The sequence below is a fragment of the Myotis davidii genome, unplaced genomic scaffold, assembly GCF_000327345.1.
Source record: "Myotis davidii unplaced genomic scaffold, ASM32734v1 scaffold59, whole genome shotgun sequence".
In the NCBI taxonomy this organism is placed as follows: Eukaryota; Metazoa; Chordata; class Mammalia; order Chiroptera; family Vespertilionidae; genus Myotis; species Myotis davidii.
The window spans coordinates 2,849,804-2,872,101 of record NW_006293001.1 but is presented as its reverse complement, the minus strand read 5'-3'; the positions used below and the strand labels follow the sequence as shown (position 1 = coordinate 2,872,101).

Here is a 22,298-nt window from a genome sequence, read left to right as displayed (position 1 = left end):
GGTCCCTTGTCTGGTTTTGCTGCTTTTCTAGGTCTGGAGCTGAAACACAGGCCTAGGTGTTATCTATAGGGAGGAAAGATCAGGGGGTCTAAACTGCATGACCAGTCATATGCTAGGGAGGAAAGGTCACCCTGGAGGTGAGGTCCTATTTTCCAATTGCCCTTTGCTAGGCACCCAGGGCTTTCTGCTCTGGTGACCTTCTGTACCTGGCCATCGTCCTTGCTCTGCTCATGGCTATCTTATTGTCTGCCACAAAGCCCAGCCACACTCTTTTGTTTACTGACGGTCTCTGAAAGGCAGAGTTGAGTAGTTGTGACAGGGGGAATATTGCCCAGGAAGCTTAAAATTTTACTATCTGGTCCTTCCTTGAAAGTTTTCTGACTGTGGCCTAAAAAGTTAATTTCAGAAAGTTTCATTTTCTCCTTTGTGTTGCATTCTTCCATTCCCTTTGCAAGTATTATTATTCCCTGTCAGACTTATTTGCCTTTCCTTTTCCTCATGTAACATGCATTGGGCACAGTGAAGAATTAGACTAGATGGGGCACCCTTGCTCCTCGGTATTTGAAGAAACATTTGCACTCTCAGACCCTGCAGCACCATCAGACTGAGCGGTGTAGGAAGAGGAGTTTCCTAGGAACCATCATGGACAGGGGATGTTTGAGTAATTAAAGGAGTCAGAGCATGACCGGCGTTTCAGACTGAAGGACAGGCTGAACAAAGCGGGGAGCTAGGAATACCAGCCATGCAGACGAGATAACGAATGTACTTTTGGTTTTTTTATCCTCACCTGAAGATATTCTTTCCATTGACTTTTTAGAGAGAGGGGAAAGGAGGGAGAGGAGGGCGGAGGGAGAGAGAGAGAAACATTGACATGAAAGAGACTCATCGATTGGTTGCCTCCTGCCAGTGACCTGACAGGGACAAATCTGCAACTGAGGTACCTGCTCTTGGCCTGGAATGGAACCCAAGACCCTTCGGTCTGAGGGCTGACACTCTAACTGCCAAGCCAAACTGGCTAGGGCTGAATATACATTCTTTTTTATTAAGATTTTTATTTTCTTAAATATATTTCAAAGAGGAAGGGAGAATGAGAGAGAGATAGAAACATCCATGATGAGAGAGAATCTTTGGTCAGCCGCCTCCTGCATGCCTCCTACTGGGGATTGAGCCTGCCACCGGGCATATGCCCTGAACAGGAATTGAACATTGACCTCCTGGTCCATAGGCGGACACCCAACCACTGAACCATGCCGGATGTGCTGAATATATATTCTTAATAAGAGAAAAGTTTGACGTGGAGGGGAGTGCCTGCTTCCGGGAATGTAGTGCTTTGCTGCTGGGTGAAGGGGGTTGGTCTTCCTTCAGTGTCTGCCACCTATGTGGAGACAGCCTGGAGGCCCTGGTACCCTGGCTGCATGAGCACCTTGTGTACCCACCTGTAAAAGGGGGTTAGTGAAGTGGTGAGGGATTTACTGTAAAGTGCTTAATCCAGCACCTGATCCACCCTAAGTGCTCAATAAATGTTTATTGTTTAATTTAGTGTCTATAAAGGGACTGGCACGGGGAAGTGACCTGTGAATTCTGCAAAAGGAAAGCTATTTAAGCCACAAAGGAGAGCATAGCATTTCCCCCGCTTTCTTCAGTGCTGCATTCCTCAGAATTTTAGTGAGTCCTTGGTTCGTGCAGGTATTCTGCCAGGCCTTGGGGATATATCTTGCAAACAAGACAACTGTGGCCTGCCTCAGAGAGCTTCCAGTCCACTAAGTGCCGGAGGAGGGATCGGCAGAGCCTGTGAAGGAAAGAGCAAGGGAGGGTTTCAGAGCTTTTATGGGGGAGGGATTACAGCCACAGGGCCAGGCTGGAGGCAGGCTTTTGTCAGTGGAAAAAAGCAACTTAAGAATAGTTATACACAATCACAATGGGAGGTGGGGAGAGCAAATAAAATAAAATATCCAGAGCAAATAGTGTTAGGGAAGCTAGCAGAAAAGTAAATTATGAATTCCACACGTGACACTACAGATCAAAATGCAGTTCCAAAAACTTTTAAAGGTATGTGTGGGCAGAAAATGCACTGCTAGAGATGTCTCAATTTGTATAAATTTACCTTAAAATGCCAAAGGGTTTCTTAATTTCTTGACATCGTTCGTGTTTTGACTCCTGAGAAGTTTTTTTGGAATATAATTATTTTATTTTCAAAGTTTGTAGAGATATGAGTCAATCTTTTCCCCCTTTAAAAATGAAATTGAGAAAAAGATCAGCTGTGGTTTCACCCAAATAAAAATTTTCTAGAGAAGCACGTCAAATTACCAGAAAATACTCCACACTCAGTCAGAGTCACTGGCCTCATGGTAACGTTCCCACAAGAGAGAAAAGTGATGGGAAAATGTCACCCTTGACTCCCTGGCACCACCGAAGGCCAAGCTGAGGACTTGAAATATCCTGTCATGGTGTGGGCCACATATGCTAGCTGCCATATAACGTTAGCTGCTTGCCTTTTGTCAGATTTATTTTAATTTCTATTTAAAATTAAATTACACTTTGCCCAGGCCAGTGTGGCTCAGTTGGCTGAGCATAGTCCTGTGCACAGAAAGGTCACATGCCAGGTTTCGGGTTCAATCACAGCCAGGATATGTATGGGAGGCAATCAACTTATGTTTCATTTGATGTTTCTTTCTCCCTCTCCCTGCCTCTCTCTCTCTAAAAAATAAAATAAAATAAAAAAATAAGAACATATATTTTTTTTTAAATTACACTTTGAGCTTTAAGAAAAGGTATAATATTATGGTAGTGACATGACCTATGGAAATTTTTAGAAAAAATAATTTGAGTCTAACAGAAGATACGCTTGGAAGATCTCACCAGACTGAAAAAAATGCTTTGGAGATTGGCAGTTTTCAGCTTCTTTTATGCATTTGAATTATGGGGGAAGACTATGTGAAGGGGTGGGAGGTGGGGGGAGGCGGAGCCAGGCAGGCTTGTGATTGGATTACAGGATAGTTAACATGATTATGTGCTCTCTTGAGGGTGGTTTTGCTCCTGAGGGGTCTAAAAGGAGACATTTCAAAGGTGTGTTACCTACATGCACTAAAATAAACAGGGCTTGCTTAAGGCAAAAAATAGACCTTTTACTAAAGACATTATAGGCTTGAAGCATGACTACCCACCATAACCGGCCCAGTCAGGAATTTATGATCAGATCACCCTGTGAGGTTGCTTTCCATAAGACCTCTTTTTCATTCAAAATGGTATTAAATGCTTTCAACAGCCATTTAAAATTGTCTTCCCATTAAGATTCATTGCATTGAGTAGAATGTCTAAATGTACCAAGATCTAGAAATAAGTATTCTCCCCTTCTTCCTTCCTTTCTTCCAGGGATCACTACTTGTGTGACGTGACATGGGCAACCAAAGAAAGGATTTCTTTGCAGTGGCTCCGGAGGATTCAGAACTATTCAATAATAGATATTTGTGACTATAATGAGTCCACTCCCAAATGGAATTGCTTAGTGGTAAGGTTGATGGGATGTTCTGCTTCTAAAGCTACATGTCATCAGCAAAGGGTTGTGTGAAAACTGGGAGAGAGGGAATGTTTGGGCATCAGGAAGTGAAGTTTGAGTTTCTGTTCTTTCCAACTCTTTGTCTGACCCTGAGGTAGTAAGTATTGACTAACTTTTAGATACTGTAACGTGATATCTGGCGGTGCTTCTATTTCACCTTCGCTCACGGGTCATGCTGTTTTGGTTATGGATATTGCCACTTGGGAAGGTTGGTGATTGGAAACCCAGAAGATAGAATTTGATGTCAAAATTCAAAAGTACCAGAGGGCCAGGTTCTGCGCAGTCAATGAAGTGTGTTTCAAAAGAGAAAATACATGGGATGGGGAATGACGGGCTGAATATATATATATATATGAAAGAAAACAAATATCAAGAGGCTACAGATTTATACCATACCATGACTATCTTTAAGCAGTAAACAGTTTAGAATTTAAATATAGAACTACCAGTCTGAGGGTGGCAACATTGAAGCAAATGAAAGTGTTGCTCCCTTGTTGAGGTGCTTGCATGGGAGGGGGATTTGTCCATCCAGGAGACCACAGGGTACAGCCAGGCTGGTGCAGCAGGATTAAAGCCCCTTTGGGAGCCAGTCCCCCAGGGAGAGTAAAGCCTGGTGGAGGTTTGCTGGCGTAAGTCAGCGACACCTCTACAAACTGCTTTTCTGGTAATGGGCCTGCACACCATCCCTTACTCTTCCCGTCCTGGTTGGGAAAAGGACAGAGTCTCACCTCAGAAAGTTTAGGCACCCAGTATCTTGATTCATTCATTCATTTCTTTATTTTCCCAGCTCTGTGCTAAGCACTGGATATTTTTTTAAAATAAAAAAATAATTAGACCGTATGCCTTTCCGCCAAATATTTATGTTCCAGTAAGGAATACCATTACTATTAGAAAAATCAATAGTAATAGTTACCATTTCTTGAACACTCACAGTAGCCACACACTGTGGAGACTGAGGCTCAGTAAGGTTAGGGAGCTGGTTAAGGTCACACAATAACCTGAATGCAAAGTGTAAAACCTAAGCTTTTGCTCCCTGCCAATTAAACCATCCAATATCAGAGTATTATGCCCTAGAAGGGCATAAGCAAGGCTCAAGGAATGTAGAGAAAAGGAATAAGATCAACTTGACTGAGGGCAGACACAGTGGGATGGAATATGAAGTGGGAGAGACCTGGATCTCTCTGGAATGAGTTGCCATATGCTGGGCAGGTAAAGGAATAAAGGCCCTATGAGTAGAGGCTGTGCAGTGTAAATAGGTGGGAGCATGCAAGATTGGGGGGGGGGGGCAGGGTACATAGGCCTAGGTTTGGGAGAGAAGGACAATGGGGAGAACTGAAGTTGGATATCCAGAACAAGGCTCAGGTGCCATTCTGAGGACTTCGGACATATCTTAAAGACATGAGAGCTATTTTAAATAGGAAAGGATGATGGTGAGATAGAGTTATCTGTTGCCAAATGAGGTAGGCTGGGGTTTGAACAGGTGGAGAGCTGTCTGATAGGAGAGAAAAACAGCAGAATCTCCACCCAGGAGATCAGGGTAATGCACCAAGGAACACCTGAGGCCATAAGCTAGAGCAGTAGCGGTGGACAAGGACAAGTGAAGTCAAAGAAGTAGATGGCAGGGGCTGAGGGAGTGACTCACCACAGAAGAGTAGGAGTCTAGAGCGATTCCCACATCTCTGGCTTGGGTGAATCAGCCACTAACTAGGACAAGCATGTCAAACTCGCAACCCGCTGGCTGTGTGCCTCATTTATTTGGCCTATGGTAGCCTTTGAGTGTGGAATGCTTGAACTAGGAGAAGAATGAAGGAGTAAGAACAAGCTGGTGGGGATGGAGGAAAGATAATGAGGCTATCCCAGTTCTGTACATGTTGAACTGAAATGCCAGTAGAGCTTCAGGGCATCAGGTGGGTATGGACCCAGGACAGAGCTCTAGGTAAGAGAGGTAAGTTATATCCGATAGAATAAAGAGGTAATATGCAAATTAACCCTCACACCCTCACAAGATGGCTGCTTATGACCAGGTCGGCAAGGGGGTTAGTGAGGGATGACCAAATGACTGAACAAACAGGCTGTGTGGGGCAACCAGACTGGTGGGGGGGCTGTGAGGGGAGACCAAGCCAACAAGGGGGTGCAGTTGGGGGCAACCAGGCCAGCAGAAGGGGCAGTTAAGGGTGACCAGGCCAGCAGAGAGATGCAGTTGGGGCAACCAGGCTGGCAGGTGGGGCAGCAGCCTGGCCTGCTCCCTCTCCAATCTGGGACCCCCTTGGGGGATGTCCAACTGCCTGTTTAGGCCCGACTCCTGTGGGATCAGGCCTAAACCGGCAGTCGGACATCCCCCCATGGGTCCAGGATTGGAGAAGGTACAGGCTGGGCTGAGGGGATCCCCCCTGCCTCCCCATGCACAAATTTCATGCACTGGGCCTCTAGTAATTACATAATATATAAAAAATACTGACACAGCTACAAATATATGAATGGAGAATGTTTTTAATTATTTTATTATAAATGCAATTTTATTTATATTACCACAAATTAGGACTAAAGAATTGAATTCCTATCTCACTTATTTTTAAAACACTCTTTGTCTTTTTCCCTCCTAGTCACGGCAACATATTGAAACGAGTGCTACTGGCTGGGTTGGAAGAGTAAGTGTTTAAGAGTTATGGGTTTTTCTGTTGTATGGCTCAGATACTCAGAGCTATTTAATATGTAGATATACCAAACAAAGGCACTAGGTTACTTGCTAATAGTAAAGATATGTGTTTACCTGTTTCTCAAAATATTTACATGCTCCCTGCAGAGACATCTTTTTATAGACAAGGATAACATACTCAGTTGAAAAAAGTAAGGGGACAAATGGAAAATCAGTGAAGAACATGCACTTGATCTTAGCCAAAAGGCAGAGAAGCAATAATGATGAGCAGACAAAACAAGACACATACTCTAGACCCATGGTCGGCAAACCGTGGCTCATGAGCCACATGAGGCTCTTTGGCCCCTTGAGTGTGGCCACGAAGTTTCAGTCGCACTGTACGTGCGCGCCCACACATGGTATTTTGTGGAAGAGCCACACTCAAGGGGCCGCAGTTTGCCGACCACTGCTCTAGGCAAATGCTAGCTCCCGGCGTGTGAAAAGCAATCACTGCAGCTAAGATGCTGAATGTGCTCACTGACCTGTTTGAAGTTATGTGCTTCGGAGGCAAAAAAACATGGTTTGCATCCATGGCCTGCATGAGTGTGGAAGGAGATGTGACCATTGTACATCCAGCAGAAATTCAGTGGCATGCACTCACACCCCCATGCAGCTCTCTCTGGAGCACGTTATACTCATGTGGATTGATATTTGGATAGGCCCCAGATGCAGAGCTTTAACCGAGAAAGCACAGTGACCCTCAGAGACTTCTCAGGCTTCTAACGCCCATCGCAATGCGTAGTAGGCCTTGGACAGAATCATCAACCATGCTGCTGTAAGCCATGGAATGAAGCAAGTGGATGAAGGAACTCCAGCCATCGTGGCACCTCATGTCAAAGATGGAGACTGAATCTCACCTAGTTTTTGTGACCGCTTCTGTTAAGCCCTCTTTAAGAGAGAAACAAGGTGACACAAAGCATGCCAAGCTTTCACAGCTTGTTGGGTATGGATGTGGGGCTCCCTGGTTCAGGAGCATGGCCCCTTCCAGCTGGGCTGGGAGCTCGATAGCATTCACACGTCCTTTCTCTTCAGGCATTGATTGGGCAGAGGAGAGAGGTTTGCCAACATGAAAAGTGGTTTCCTCCATGGCAAGAGACATGCTACACTTCCTCACGACTCTCTGGAAAAAAATATGTTTTTTCCTCTCTGTATTTAACCAGACAGATGCCACTTTTCACACATTTCTACTAGGCACAACTCCATCCAGGGGAAACAGGGAAATGTATTAAAAAGATAAGGCTGTGAACACAGGTCTAGAGAGGGGAATGTGTTTCAGAGCTCTGTAATGAGAACAGTGTACTGCACGCCTCAGCTTGCTCCATAAATGAATTCGCTTTGAATCACTAAAGAGAACCGGAGAGCATTTTTCTTCATTCCCAAAATGGGAGCTGATGAGAAAGGAAACATCAAGGGTGAAGGGAACCAACAATTTCAAAAGGCTATCTCCTACCTGCTCTCAAATGTAGAAAGGAAACTCAAGTTGTGAAGCGACATATTCCTTTCAGGCTGGGGTAGATACTCTTTCTGCTTAAACAACATTATGTTCTGAGAACTATCTTTATTGCACTGTAAAAAAAATGGAAATTTTGTTCTATATTTCCATACAACTGTTTTTTTGTAAACTGTTGATCGTATTCAGCAAAATGAAGAGGCTTATAATAAAAATGATAACTATATGAATGTTTCTGTACCGAAATACATGACACATTTCTTATGGTGTCTAGTCCAGAAATGGTTAAAGGCGTTCTAAGTCTGACTTTTCATAAGGAAATCTGTGTAAAAGACAGTCAACAATAATATTAGCCTGTTTCAAGAAAGCGCATTTGTGACACTGAGGAAGTTTACTACCTGCAACTGCAAGGCGAATGCTAATTTTTGCACATCTATAGCCAGAAGTCAGCATTAGCCCTCAAAGAGAGATGTCCAAGAATAACAGTAACTGCTTGCTATGCATTGAGTATCCTATGTAAGCTTCCTTATGGGCATGCTCTCATTTGCTCCTCACAAAAGAATTCTCTAGGACTTAGATCTTTTTGTCTGCATTTTCTAGAAGGAGAATTTTCTTTCAAGACAAAATTGGTTTCATTTGGCAAGTAAGTGAAGGCTGGGGTTTCAAGCATAGGTGTTGTAATTTCTAAAACTAAAGCTGGGACTGAGATGAGATGACTGTACTTTAACATGCTTTTTGTTTTCTATTATTTTCTAGTTTAAGCCTGCAGAACCTCATTTTACCTCTGATGGGAATAGCTTCTACAAGATCATGAGCAATAGTGAGGGCTACAAACACATTTGTCTTTTCCAAATAGATAAGCCAGTAAGTATTCTTACACAATTCATTTCAGGTTGCTCTTATTATTATTATTATTATTATTATTATTATTATTATTTTGAATCTGACTTGAAGTGGAAGGCATTCGATGAATGTGTACAAATAATCAAACTAACTCCAAGTTCTTGGTGCATCAAAATAAGGTGGATGGGGTGGGAGAACCAAGAAAAAGACCTCAGATGATCTGAATTCCTAATAGAAATGATTTAATTCTCTCCTTAACCTCAGTTAGAAAGAGAGTCTAATCAACCTCTTTTTTAAAAAAAAATTCCCATCAGGATTGCACATTTATTACAAAAGGAGCCTGGGAAGTCATCGGGATAGAAGCCCTTACCAACGATTACCTGTGAGTATTCTAGGAGGTAAATGTACTCGTCGTAATCACACCCTCTTTGCCCAGAAATAGGAAAAAAATATCATACAAATAAAGAGTAGTCTGTTTGGAATGAGTTCAGATTTTTTTTTCTTTTTAACATACGGAAGCCTTAATGATTTTCACATATGCTTAGCAGATTTGATACCCTGCCACCAAGCAACTCTACCTCTTGCTCTTACCTGCTTTACACTAGAAGAGCTGTAGCCTCTTTTTCTTAACCATCTTGGAATACTGAACTAGTATTCAGGGGCATTTCATTAAATTCCAACTGGCACTGACATTTTGGTAGGCTTGGGGCAGCTATTTTAACTGCCCATGTCTCGGCCTCACTCTGGAAAATGGAAAGCTTTGCAGAGGTTGTCGGCTACCATGAATTGGTGGGGAAGGGAGTGTTCATTTTCATTAGAATCTCGGGCACATTTGTAATTCTTCATTGGTCTCCCCATGGAAGAAGGTGGCCACTGCCCAAAGCAGTTTTCAAAGGTTCTCTTCAGACGGGGCTGCTGCCATCTAGGAGTGGGTTATAAACCAGAAAATATGGGAAACAGTATAGATAAATGGTGTCTCAACTTCAAGTTCATTGTCCAATTACATTTTTCCTACAAAATACTTCTTTTGAGATTGTCCTTGCCACTTTAGTTAGGGGAGCAATCCTGGCATTCAGATATTTCAGTCTGTTAAATAAAACGAATATCCTATTTAGAGAGGATGGCAAAAAAAATGGCTTCTGGGGGCCAGGGTCAGGGAAAAATTGCAAAAGAAGGGCAAGTACTAATGTATGAGCACTAATGCTTGGTGTTGAGTTAAATACGATGTACTTGTCTTTTCTTAAAAACATAATTAATAAACACTTCATTTATTTTCTTCCCAGATACTTCATCAGTAATGAATATAAAGGAATGCCAGGAGGAAGAAATCTTTATAAGTAAGAATTCTGTCAAATTGATCTGAGTCTTTTAAGCTGGTGAACACTTTCTTGATTCTTTGGGTGGGGGGAGGGGGAGGAAAGGCTTATCCTAATTAATATATTAAACTGCAGTTATTCTCAAATGCTTTTATTTCTTTATAAATCAATCTGCAGGTCAACAAAAGAGAATGACTTTATTAGATGTTTTGTGATATTTCCAAACATTGGGAGGTTTGAGGTTATTATGAATCAATGCATAGTTTTGATTTTTAAAAGTTTCCGAGGATTGCTTTGGCATTCTGATATCTTGGAATAGGGCATTATTCAATTCCTTTCTTTCTTTACCCTTTAATCAAACACTTAATTTCCGCCATTCGTTTTACAGAATCCAACTTAATAACTACGCAAACGTGACATGTCTGAGTTGTGAGCTGGATCCAGAAAGGTGTCAGTACTATTCGGCATCATTTAGTAAAGGGGCGAAGTACTATCAGCTGAGATGTTCAGGTAAGTGTGAGCTGACCTCTGGGAGGTAGATTAGCAGCAGTGGGTACCCACAATGTCCATCTGAAGTAGCTCCCTCCATCCCTCTGTTTGTGAGCTCCCCTCCCTCCACACTTCCCCAGCTGATGGCACCTCCTCTCTCTGGACAACCTTCTTACTACCTCCTGGCTCAGCATTTCCATCCCTGAAGTCTCTTTCTATGTCTAGTTTAGGAAACATTCTTTCTGCCCTGCTCAGTTCTCTCCTTTTGAATCTGAGGAGTTCTTGAAATCATATAAGTCCTCTTCACTTATGTCTAAGTGGTGAGTTAATCACCTTTCCTTCCCCTTCTAACCAAGAGGCTTGTTTTATTCTGAAAACAGTCACACCCCAGAGCTCTTGTGTAACAGAGCACTCCATCCTTATATATAAACACTAGAGGCCCAGTGGACAAGATTTGTGCACTGGAGCAGAGGGTCTCTCAGCCGGGTCTGCGCCCTCTCGCAGTCCGGGATGCCTGGAGGATGTCCCCTGGGGGGATTGGGCCTAAGCCAGCAGTCAGACATCCCTCTCACAGTCCAGGACTCTCCCAGTCCGGGACTCCTCACTCCTCACCACCCGCCTGCAATGGAGGCAGGAGAGGCTCCTGCCACTGTGGCTGCATGAGCCTGGCTTCTGGCTGAGGGGCGGTCCCCCTGTGGGAGTGCACTGACCACCAGTGGGCAGCTCCTGTGTTGAGTGTCTTCCCCCTGGTGGTCAGTGTGTGTCATGGTGACCAGTTGTTCTGCCATTCGGTCAATTTGCATATTAGGGTTTTATTATATAAGATACTGTGAATGGTTTATTATTTTTTGCACTTGCCCTTTTAACTGAGAAAATGTATGTGGATGGTGCCCATTACCCCACTTGCTCACTGCTCTATCTTCTGTTGCTATTGTTATTATTGTTGTTGTTGTTTATTATAAATGAAGAAACCTGGACAAGGAGAGGCAATGTAATGTCCACAGGTCACGCAGCTAATAAAGGCACAACAGGATTAAAACACAGGCCCCTGTCTCCCAAGTCCTCCCTTTAATACTGTGCTAAATTACATCTCAAAATGATAGAATCTGGATATTCTGGAAACTGTTCCTAACCAAAATAGGTCTTCAAACCAGTTACCCGAATCTTTCTTTACTAGCATAGTTTCTTCATTATCATAGTTTTTTTTTATGGCTCTTTACTATGGCTGTTTCGCATTGTGTTAAAAGTTTTAGCTTCATGATCAAGTTTGATCCTTGAGAAAACTCTTTAATGTAGATAATATTATCCTCATTTTATATGAGGAAATTGAAGCATCGATATGTTGTCCTAAGTCACACTGCAGGTAAGACAGGATTCAAACCCAGGTCTGTATACCAGGTAATGCTTTCACTGTGGTCCTGATCAAGGTAAAAACTAATATTATCCAAATGCAGAAAATTAAATAGCTCACAAAATAGCTTTTCTATACATTATCTTCCACTCTGCAACTCCCACAGTTGGGATAAATAGTGAAGATATGGGAGGGTGAGAAAAACACTTTTGCATGCCAGGAAGGAACTGCTTATCCAAGTCAGGCACCGTGCAGATGTGCCGCGAGGCTCAGGACTCCTCCGTGGGCAGCGGGAGGGAAATCCGCCCTCCCCTAGGGGGGGCTGGCTCCACGGCTCTACCCTGAGGGGCAGCGGGCCTGAGGACTTGTGTGGTCCTTCGGGATTGTGGATTTAGGGCAGGGAATCCTAGCAGCTCTCCAACGGTTTAGTGCACAAATGAGGAAATTGGGCACCGGAATGATAACGTGCCCGAGGCACCAGCAGGTCCAGAAGTTCATTTCCTGCTTCTTTCCCCTGAGCCCTGTGCCTTTCTGGTAATATTTCTCACATTCACACTCAAGTTGCACTTATTTTAAGGAAGGGAAAACAGCTAACACTTACTAAGTCCCTTATCCACTATGATATGTATTCCATCAAAGTTAAATGGTATAAAAATTCTATCAACGTTAAATGGTAATAAATGCCATTTTTGAAAAATATGTATTTAGAAAAAAAAAGAATACTATGCTAAAATGTATTAAGATATATTTTTTCCCTGATTATGTTAACAGGCCCGCAAATCCCCCGCTATTCTCTGCATAGCAGCAGCAATGATAAAGGTATTCTCTTTTATTTCATCATTCTTTTGCTTCTTAGAAAAGTGTACGTAAACAGGACCGATGTGTACTTAGTGTAGTGGGATTTTCTTTGGCTTTAGAGTGTCTTAACAGTTACACTGAACACAAGGTTTATAACCCGATGCATGCATAGTCCCATCGGTGAATTGTCCACTTGTGCTTTATTGCTTTGCACAATGCAAATGCTTCACATTGTAATGAATTTCCGGTAATCTCGACTATTTGTTTAGAACTGAGACTCCTGGAAAACAACACAGCTTTGTATGAGACACTGCAGAACATCCAGATGCCAAGAAAAACACTGGACTTCCTTCATTTGAATGGGACGAGTAAGTTAAATAAAAATACAAATAAATACAATCACTGGATCTGAAAATATGCATTTCAGAGTGTATATAAATGGAATTGAAGGTTATCTCCCCATGAAATGTTGTCACAAGAACTACTAGTTTTACGTTCTTTTGTCTTAAAATACAGCATCATTCATCTCAATAGCAACTCTTTTCTCCTAAGAAGTCTTAATTGTGTGTTTAACTTAATGATACCTTCATGTACTTTCTCTTAACCCAAAGTGACAAAAAATATCTAAGATGGTTGTATAAAAAAATTAAGGTTAGCTATGTTGAAACTCTGTCTCAGGAGAGAAACTCTGAATTTTTCCTAACCCTCTAGTCCCAAGAAAGAGTTACTCTAGTCCTTGGCCTGGTTGCTTGATCATAGATTATATTCAGGGACCACTAAGAACAACAAGTAGGAAATCTTATAATTTGTTCATTTCTGTTTGCTTGCTTGTTTTTTGTTTTTTTTCCTAAGGGATGACAATTCATAAGAGAGGGGGAAATCCATCAGGATTTATTTTAGATTTATTTTTTAAATTTAATTTTATTGTTGACAGTATTAGATTTATTTTTTTTAATATAGGACAATAATAGAAAAAACTCACCTCATCTCATTTTAAATGGCAGGAAGAGCCCTGGGAAGTGTAGGGCACCTCTGAAGAACAGCCTAGAGCAGTGTTATTCAAACTGAATGTGCAAAAGAGTCACCTTGGACCTTGATAATATGCACAGGGTGGGCCCAGGATTCTGAGTTTGTAATAAGTTTCCAAGCATGGCCAGAGCTGCTGCCCCTGTGCCAGGCATATCTGGCAAGGGCTTAGTGTTTGGGAAAACTAGCTGGACTTCCAGGCGCAGAGGCATTGAATACCAAAATGTGAAGTTCTATTTCAGTTGGTAAACGGTGGGGAGCTCCAGAAGGTTTTAGGGCCAGGGAAACCACAGGACTGGATAGATAACCTGATAGAAAGTGAAGGATGGTGTTGCCAGAGGGGGAGGCTCCAGCTGGGAAGTGATTATACCATTCAAACTCCAGGAAAGAAAGGCCTAGGGAGAGTCTGGGAGGAGGGAGCAAAGGGAAGTAGGACTAGGGATTAGAAGGAACCCCCACTCCCCAAAGAATAGACTGCACATCTTCAAAGGGGGGAACTAAAACACTTCCAATCAACGAGTGCTAATTCAAACAAAAGAGACATCCAATGGTGGGTTTGGCATATTCATTAGAAACATTATGATCAACTAACTCATTGATCAAAATGTAATAAACACTGACATTTTTGATCTTATAAATACATTTGATCAAAAGACATCAAATAATCAGTAAAATACAAATGGGAGAAGTCTATATAAAGAGTTGACTCCTAAATCTTACTTTTTTCAACAATTAAAATAATTGTCACAAAAAAAAAAAAGATATAAATCTAAGGAAGGAGCAGCTCCAGACAGGGAAATTTCCCTCCATTTTACAGGTTAGTCCAGTCTCCTGAAGCTGGAGGCAATCTTATTAAAATATGGAACAACTCATTTTTTTCTCTCTTTTTGGTTTATTAGTCTATGAATTTGGGAGCAAAGGAAACCAATTCATTATTTAGGGACACATTTTATTGAACCGATGTTAAATCAAGCACAGAGAATTAAACAGGCCTGGGAAAGATCGTATAGAAAGTACACAACAGTCTGCTCTATGTAAGCCTGATTTCATGCTGTGAAGTATACAGCTGAGAATGGGAGCTCGGCTGCGCGGCCTGGGATGGCAATAAGAATTACACAAATGTTATTAGATCAGAGCTTTAAAATAGAATTGGGGCCAACTAAAAATCCTAAACATCTTCAAGGAAATTCATGAAGAGGAAAACATTTTGCAGGCAAACTTAGAACATAAGCCATAAACAAACTAGATAAGTAGATCAAAATGCCAAAGAACAGAATCACAAAAACAAAGCATTAGCAATTCTAAAATGCACTTTTATCTTACAAGGCGCCGATGTATTTAATAGTATTTAGTAGATACATTAGAAACAATTTTATTGTTTTAATCTGAACTAGTATTTTAACCTGACAGAGAATAATTTTATTTCTTAAAAGCATTCTGAATGCAAGTAGTTCACTTCTTTTTCCTATTCTATTTTAACACATTGTTAAACTCTAGATATGACTTATTACTAACAGATAAGGAACCAAAATCATGTGCTAATCATTGTTCTTAATTCACTAATTAATCTTTCTGTTTGTTTAGAATTTTGGTATCAGATGATCTTGCCTCCTCATTTTGATAAATCCAAGAAATATCCTCTACTAATAGATGTGTAAGTATGTATTCAAGAGGAGGGAACTAAAAATTCAGAAGTTAACTATTGTACTTTTTTATGCTCAGTGTAGCTTACTGAAAAAAATAAAGCAAAACACATCCTTTCTCTCTTCCTGGATCACTGTGCAGCAATTTTACAATTTCCTTCTATTTTGTAATCACAAACCCAAGCATGTATTTTCTACCTTCTTTTTAATGGAGAAGGGAGACACTCTTCTTTCATCATAATAGCATATGGAGTTTGTTTTTATTTGTTTCCCAGAACTCCAAGAGAATTCCAAAGGAATTCTCAAGTCCCCATTTTTATCCCTTTATTGTGGACATTTTAATGAGAAAGATGGTATTAACAGCTTTTACAGTTTCCTTACCCGCAAACTTGGCCACAACATTTCCCATGATTGCCTTTGTTTTAATAGGACATCAGGTTTTTCTTTAGTTCCTGAAATATCACTGCCTGGTATTTTCCATTCCTCTTTTTGGTGAAAAGAACATATGTGCTATAAGAAAGTAGTCATTATAATCCAAACTTCTTCAAATCTTAAAGAAAGTTCTGAAATCACAAGTCTTTGAGCAGTAACTGTGAATTCATGTGAATTCTAAATATGGCAGCTTTGTGAAACATCTTTGATAATTATTAGGAATACATTTAACTTTCATCCTTCTAAAATTTCTCTGACTTCACCCACAATGCCAGTCTTCCTGTTCTAGCTTGACTCATTTCCTTTATTCAAAATAAAACAGAACAGAACAAAACAAAACAACAAATGGGTTGGGTGCCTTGTGTGTGCCAGGTGACTTGCCTTATTTGGTTCACACAGCAAACCCATGTGGTGAGTTCTTTTGGGCCCATTATGCAGAAGAGAAAAACTGAAGCTCAAACTCAGGAACACCACATTTCTGTTGTTACCAGCAAAAGAAGGAAGGGTACACATTTAGCATCAGATACAGCCGTGTTCCATTGTATTTACAGTTCTGTGTAAACAAAACATATCAGCTGAAGGAAAGAGGTATTTTAAGTTTCCAGATGTTTAAATGAAAAGCAATGAGGAAGCGATGGGGAGCCTCTTTTGATTAACAGGAGAAATGAGAGGGCTTGGAGGGAAATTTGCATACAGCTGTGTGTTGGGTAAGATGTAGCTTATAAAGATCAAAGATTCAAGGGAGTTAAACTTGTTAACACATAGAACGCCAAACAACCTAATAGTCTGCTTATCCTTGGAAGTTTTAAAGAATCGTGTTCATTCATACTTTGGTCCATTCCACATGATTTTGGGAGCTTTAGTGTGCAACCTGGTGCTGAGTAGTGGAGGAAACACGATGCATATCATGTAGTAGTTAAAGTCCCTAAGGAGGTTCCAACCTAGGAAAGACACTTGGAGTCTGGGAAAGAAATCTTGGTAAGCTGAGATGGAAAGGTATTCTCAAAGCTGCATTTATTGTCATTCTCGTTATTTTTTTATAACATAATTCCACAGAGAAATTTATTTCTTTGATTTCCAAGTTATATATGACTCAGAAAACGTTGGCCAATGAAGTCTGTTTGATAACAATCTTCAAAGATGAAATTAATGGGGACATCTTTGAAGGGAACATACAGTCATTATAGTCATGTTGCCAAGTATTAGAAGACCTATTGTGAATACCTCGGTGGCTGGCACAATTTTAGGCTCATGATCAGGAAAGTTGCACACTTCTTGTCCACAAGGAATAGAAATGCAAGCACTCCTCAGTCGGTTCAGGAAAACCATACAGGCTGAAAATTTGTTTTTTCCCCCCACAGGTATGCAGGTCCCTGTAGTCAAAAAGCAGATGCCACCTTCAAACTCAGTTGGGCTACTTACCTTGCAAGCACAGAAAATATTATAGTAGCTAGCTTTGATGGCAGAGGAAGTGGTTACCAAGGAGATAAGATCATGCATGCAATCAACAGAAGATTGGGAACATTTGAAGTTGAAGATCAAATTGAAGCAGCCAAGTAAGTGACTAGGAGATAAATTCAAAGGTCTGATTCTCCCTCATCCAATTTATATTTTAATTCCCTAAAGTGTAAAGAATTTAAAGTGTCCGGGCATGAACTTGTAGTGTTTCATCCTTGGGGTGGGTTTTTTGTGAAGATAATCATATTTAGACAAAACAAATATGTGGTAATATGTTACTGGTGGGGCAACAAGATGTAGGAGCTTGTCTTCTTAAAGGAAAGATTTCAATCAAGAGACAAAGTGTAGCAAAGCAAGCAAGAATTTCCCTAACTGATTTGGCTCAGTGGGTAGAGCGTCAGCCTGCGGACTGAAGGGTCCCAGGTTCGATTCCGGTCAATTGGTTGCGAGCACATCCCCAGTGGAGGGTGTGCAGGAGGCAGCTGGTCAATGTTTCTCTCTCATCGATGTTTCTGACTCTCTATCTTTCTCCCTTCCTCTCTGTAAAAAATCAATAAAAATATTTAAAAAAAAAAAAAAAGCAAGCAAGAATTTATTGGCCTCAGCAAAAATATACTTAGGACAGTGAAACAAGGAAGGACATAGGAGAAGTAACAGGAGAGCCTAGGCTGGGCTGCTTTGGCTCACTGAGAAGTCAGAGAAAAGGGGGCCTTGAAGACAGGTTCAGGGGGTTAGCCCAGGAAGAGCTGCCACTGCCCACTGCTCCTCTGGTTGCAAGTCTCCTGGAGTCACTTAGTGGGAAGAAGCGGGGAGGGAATGGTGTGGGCCTGCTCCCCTGGGGGAGGACATGGGCTGGTTCCTTCAGCCTGAGCATATTTATCTCTCCCTGGCAGGTGGAAATCTTAGGGGAGGTCTCAGGGGAGGGCTCAGTAGAATAATCATCAGCTTTCCAGGTCTGTTCTTTCAGGGTCACGGTCTCCACCGCTTGGTAGATGCCAAGGTGTAGTTGGTCCTGAAGCAGCCATAGGGTCATTTGTCTGATTTTGCTGCTTTTCTGGGCCTGGAACTGAAATACAACTGAGGCTTAGATGTTATCTTTAGGGAAGAAAAGGTGAGGGGGTCTAAACCCCATGACTAGTGAAATGAAAAATCGGGGGTCCAAACCGCATGACCAGCGATACGGTAGGGGAGGAAAGGTTACCTGGGGAGTAACCTTTTCCCAGTTTTGCCCCTTGCTAGGCATCCAGGGCTTTCTGCCCATCATCCTTGCTCTGCTCGTGTCTGTCTAACTGCCTATAACAATTATAGATTTATATAAAGTTTAAAAAAAGATATTTCCTAAATCCCAGTCTGTATGTGACTCTAAAAAGGAAATTGACACGTGTGCTACCCCCTTTGAGGAACAGAAACTCAAAATGCATCAAACACGTGGACAAATTGAAGGATAAATGTGCACTTGGGTAAACATCTAGTGAAGCAAGCAAACCATCCATACAGGCAGGGATAAGTAGAGGAGTTCCGTGTTCATTTAAAATGGAGGAGGGTGATGGCTATGGAGTCCTAGGAGTGGCTCCTACAGCCGGCTGGATTAGGATTACTCCTCATCTAATTTTGGGGAAAAGTGTGGCACAACCCTCATTATTCACAATTATAAGGGCTTTGTGAAGGATGAGTCCCATTTCATTCTTGTGCTCTCCTGTTGTGGGACTGTAGAGATAGACTTGATCTGACTTAACAGAGATCTTAATTATAGATGTTGGTTACTCCTTAATGTGCATGCAACATGGGAAAAGTTTCACATGCATTGTCATTGAAGCTGCATAGCAAACCTGGGAGGTGGATGTTGGTATTACATGTTTCAGGTGAATAAAATGGAGGGTCCTAAATTAGGTCAGTCAGGGTTGGAATCCAGGTCTCACATTCAGTTGCGTTCAACTGGTGAATGGGAAATGTAATCTTTCACTTTCTATAACCAAGTGCTTAAATGTCCACAGAAGCATAATAAGTAGGTGATTTAAAATAATATTTTGAAGTCATAAACCAGGAAATGCAGAAAAATCGTGAGTGATTAAATGGGTGGAGGAAAATTCCTCTAAGAACAGGAACAACTGAAGAGATGTTAACTTATTGAGTATTTCTGAGTCTCTTATACCAACACTAATGATGAACTATTTCCTTAAAATCAAAAAAGGAGAGGCTTAGATTAGAGAGGGGATAATTTTTTTTCAAGAGTGAAGCTGTAATCTTTTGTAAATGAGTTTTTATGTATTTGCATTGGTCCCCTGGGAGAAAGGGGATAGTTTCCAGGGCTTCTCAAGTCTGATGGAGGCAAGCCCTAAAATTATAGAATTGAATATCCACAATATACAACTGCAGTTTTAAAAAGTAATGAGATGTAGTGTGTTTATACAATGGAGTACTTTTTCAGCAACTAAAAAAAACTATACACCACCACATAGATGAATCTCACAAGCCAACTGTTGAACGGAAGAAGCCAGGCACAGCCCAATTTCCATAAAGTCAAAGCCATGGCACAAATTTAGGTGAAATTTTTATAGAACCCAAATGACCCAGAGACTTCTGGGTGATAGTAAGCTCTTTATCTTTGTTCAAGGATATGCTCACTTTGTAAAGACTTATCAACATTTACACTCATGACTTGGTGCACATTTTTTTTACATATACATTCTACGTTTTAAAGTTTTACTGAAGAAGATGATGAGTTGAAAACTACACTAGATTTTTATTAGTATTGTTTAAGCAATATTGCTTACTCAGGGTAGCCTAAGACATACATTATCAATTGAAAACACAGATTCTCCAAGTCACATATAGGTCAAAGCAAGGGTTTCCCACACTCCTCAGAACTACAAAATTGTGTCCCAAAGGCTAGATTTTTAAAAAGTAAATTATTTCTTATGTAATTCCAAGATGAGTCCTTTTAGCATAAAACATTTTTCTTTTTTCTTTTTTCTTTACCTGGCTTCCTATCTTGAACGCTATTTTGTGGCAAAAAGACTTCTTAATTCATCAAGGAAAAAGTCTTTCTGATTTAACAGTGCTGAGCTAACTAATCAACACCCATCATTAGAAGGGATTTATTTAGAGAATAGTTTTTAAGTTCTCAGGTAGGGAGCTCAGATACATTTCTAAGCCCTACCCAGATGTTCTCCAGGCCCCTATATTTCTCCACAGCAGGGGCAGCCTCTCGCAAACTGAAAAACATCTGGAGAGATTTAAATTCAATTATGTAAGGAAAAGTGCATCTGGGCTGCAAATTTTTATATAAAGCTGTGAAAAAAACTGCCAGGATTTGTTTTCTGTGAATCATACCCTCCTCTCCCTACACACACACACACACACACACACACACACACACGTGTGCGATTTTAATGGACTCCAACGAAGGTGAACATTGTTCATCTGGCTCTTAAGTTAAAAATGATAGACATTGGTCTCAGGTGTTTGACTGCTGGCAGTAATATATCTTAGTTTCTCATAGAATGAAATAGAGAACAAATGTCAGGGTTTCACACTGTATATTTATCTTAGTTTTCTATATACAACATAATACTAATCTGTGGACTTCTCCCATGTATTTTAGACAATTTTCAAAAATGGGATTTGTGGACGACAAACGAATTGCAATTTGGGGCTGGGTGAGTAGTTGTTCGGCTGATGACTCTATACACATTTCTTGGTGAATATAACCCAGAGCAGGAGACTATATCTTTCGTATGCAAATATTTGGAGATGAAATCCTGTCTATCATTTTAATCTAAAAGGTCCGAATAAAATGTCTTAGACCTCTAAGCAATGAGTTCCTACTAGCCAAGTTTATAAACACCTTTGTTTATTATGATGAGGGAGGGAAGTGAGGAAGGAAAGAAAGAGGGAAGGAGGGAGGGAAGAAGGGGAATGAGAGAGGGAGGAAGATTTTTTCTCATGAGTCACAGTCTGTAAAGGTTTAGTGGTTATTGTTTTTATTTTAATTTTTTTAATGGTACTATCCAGCAACTTTTCAGTGTTTTCCCCCTCACACGTGCTAAGAAAAGGGACAGGGCTCTGAAAATGTGTCTTCAGATACTGTCCAATTAAGGCCAATTTAAGCCTCCTCTACCATGCTTTCTATCTCTAAAGAGGCACAATATATAAAGATGTGAGAAATGTGGAAACTGCAACTCGCTTACCATATGTTCTTAATTCCTTTACCTCCATAAAAATAACCGTTTCCATTCCGTAGTCATATGGAGGGTACGTAACCTCGATGGTCCTGGGAGCAGGAAGTCATGTGTTCAAGTGTGGAATAGCCGTGGCGCCCGTGTCAGCATGGGAGTTCTATGGTATGTAATTGCTATCAAGTACAAAGAGACAGTGAGTGTTGACCTTGAAATTCCAATGACAAAACCATTCCTTTTTGGGTTGCAGTATTTCTACAGTGAATAAACCGACTTATCTTACACGTACTCCATGGAGACTTGTAATAAAACAATCTCCCTTATTCTGCTACTGTGAAAGGCTGGATGGTATATATGTTATCTACACATTTACTTAGCCATAAATTCTGTTTCTCAAATCTCTTACCAACAAATCTTGTAAACAAATTCTGTTTTCCAAATTCCCAGACATCCCCAATGCTACATTTCTGCAGATAAATAAGCCCTTCCTTATCTTTATTCTAAATTGAGGGTTGAGCTTCACATATTAGCAGAATAAAAGAAACATGTGTCTCTCTTCTGGTAAAGATCAAATATAAGTAAGGCTTTGGATGGAAACAGGAGAGTAGAGACAATGGAATTTCTGGGAGGTTTGTTTTTTCGTTGTCTTTAAGTAATCTTCATCATCAAGAAAATATTATTCTATCAAGCATCATACACATGTAAGACTATAATTCCCAAGGGGGAAGGAGTGAGCAGGGCAACAGTAAGTAGGGAAGAAGAGTCAGAGGTAGTGAGGAATGAATTTTTTGCTGTGTCTCGTCTGACCCCATCTCAAGTACTTTCTGAAGTGTAAGCATAGAATCATCGATAATGAATATGCTCATTAAATATTTTATGTCCTAACATATGGTAACACCGATCTTGTGGAAATGCTTTTTTAAACCCTCTCCAAATCAAGAAAAGCCAATGTAAGAAAATATATTGCTATCTTTCTGTTTTAAAAAAATTGGAGAATATCGTTAGGATTTGATCTTCACACCATGGATTTGTTTCCATATAACACTTTTCTGCTTGATATTAA

The 22,298-nt window shown here is 40.8% G+C and overlaps 1 protein-coding gene across 1 annotated transcript in view; it reads left to right on the top strand.

Moving 5' to 3' along the window:
• DPP4 (dipeptidyl peptidase 4) overlaps nucleotides 1-22,298 on the top strand; it is a 90,072-nt gene that overhangs the window by 52,858 nt on the left and 14,916 nt on the right. Inside the window, exons 11-22 of the mRNA XM_006766490.2 lie at nucleotides 3,373-3,508; nucleotides 6,160-6,204; nucleotides 8,458-8,565; nucleotides 8,859-8,926; nucleotides 9,828-9,881; nucleotides 10,249-10,370; nucleotides 12,472-12,519; nucleotides 12,768-12,866; nucleotides 15,109-15,178; nucleotides 16,961-17,155; nucleotides 20,662-20,716; nucleotides 21,301-21,400. Of these exons, the coding sequence (XP_006766553.1) occupies nucleotides 3,373-3,508; nucleotides 6,160-6,204; nucleotides 8,458-8,565; nucleotides 8,859-8,926; nucleotides 9,828-9,881; nucleotides 10,249-10,370; nucleotides 12,472-12,519; nucleotides 12,768-12,866; nucleotides 15,109-15,178; nucleotides 16,961-17,155; nucleotides 20,662-20,716; nucleotides 21,301-21,400 (1,100 nt within the window). The remainder of the gene's footprint in view (nucleotides 1-3,372; nucleotides 3,509-6,159; nucleotides 6,205-8,457; nucleotides 8,566-8,858; nucleotides 8,927-9,827; nucleotides 9,882-10,248; nucleotides 10,371-12,471; nucleotides 12,520-12,767; nucleotides 12,867-15,108; nucleotides 15,179-16,960; nucleotides 17,156-20,661; nucleotides 20,717-21,300; nucleotides 21,401-22,298) is intronic.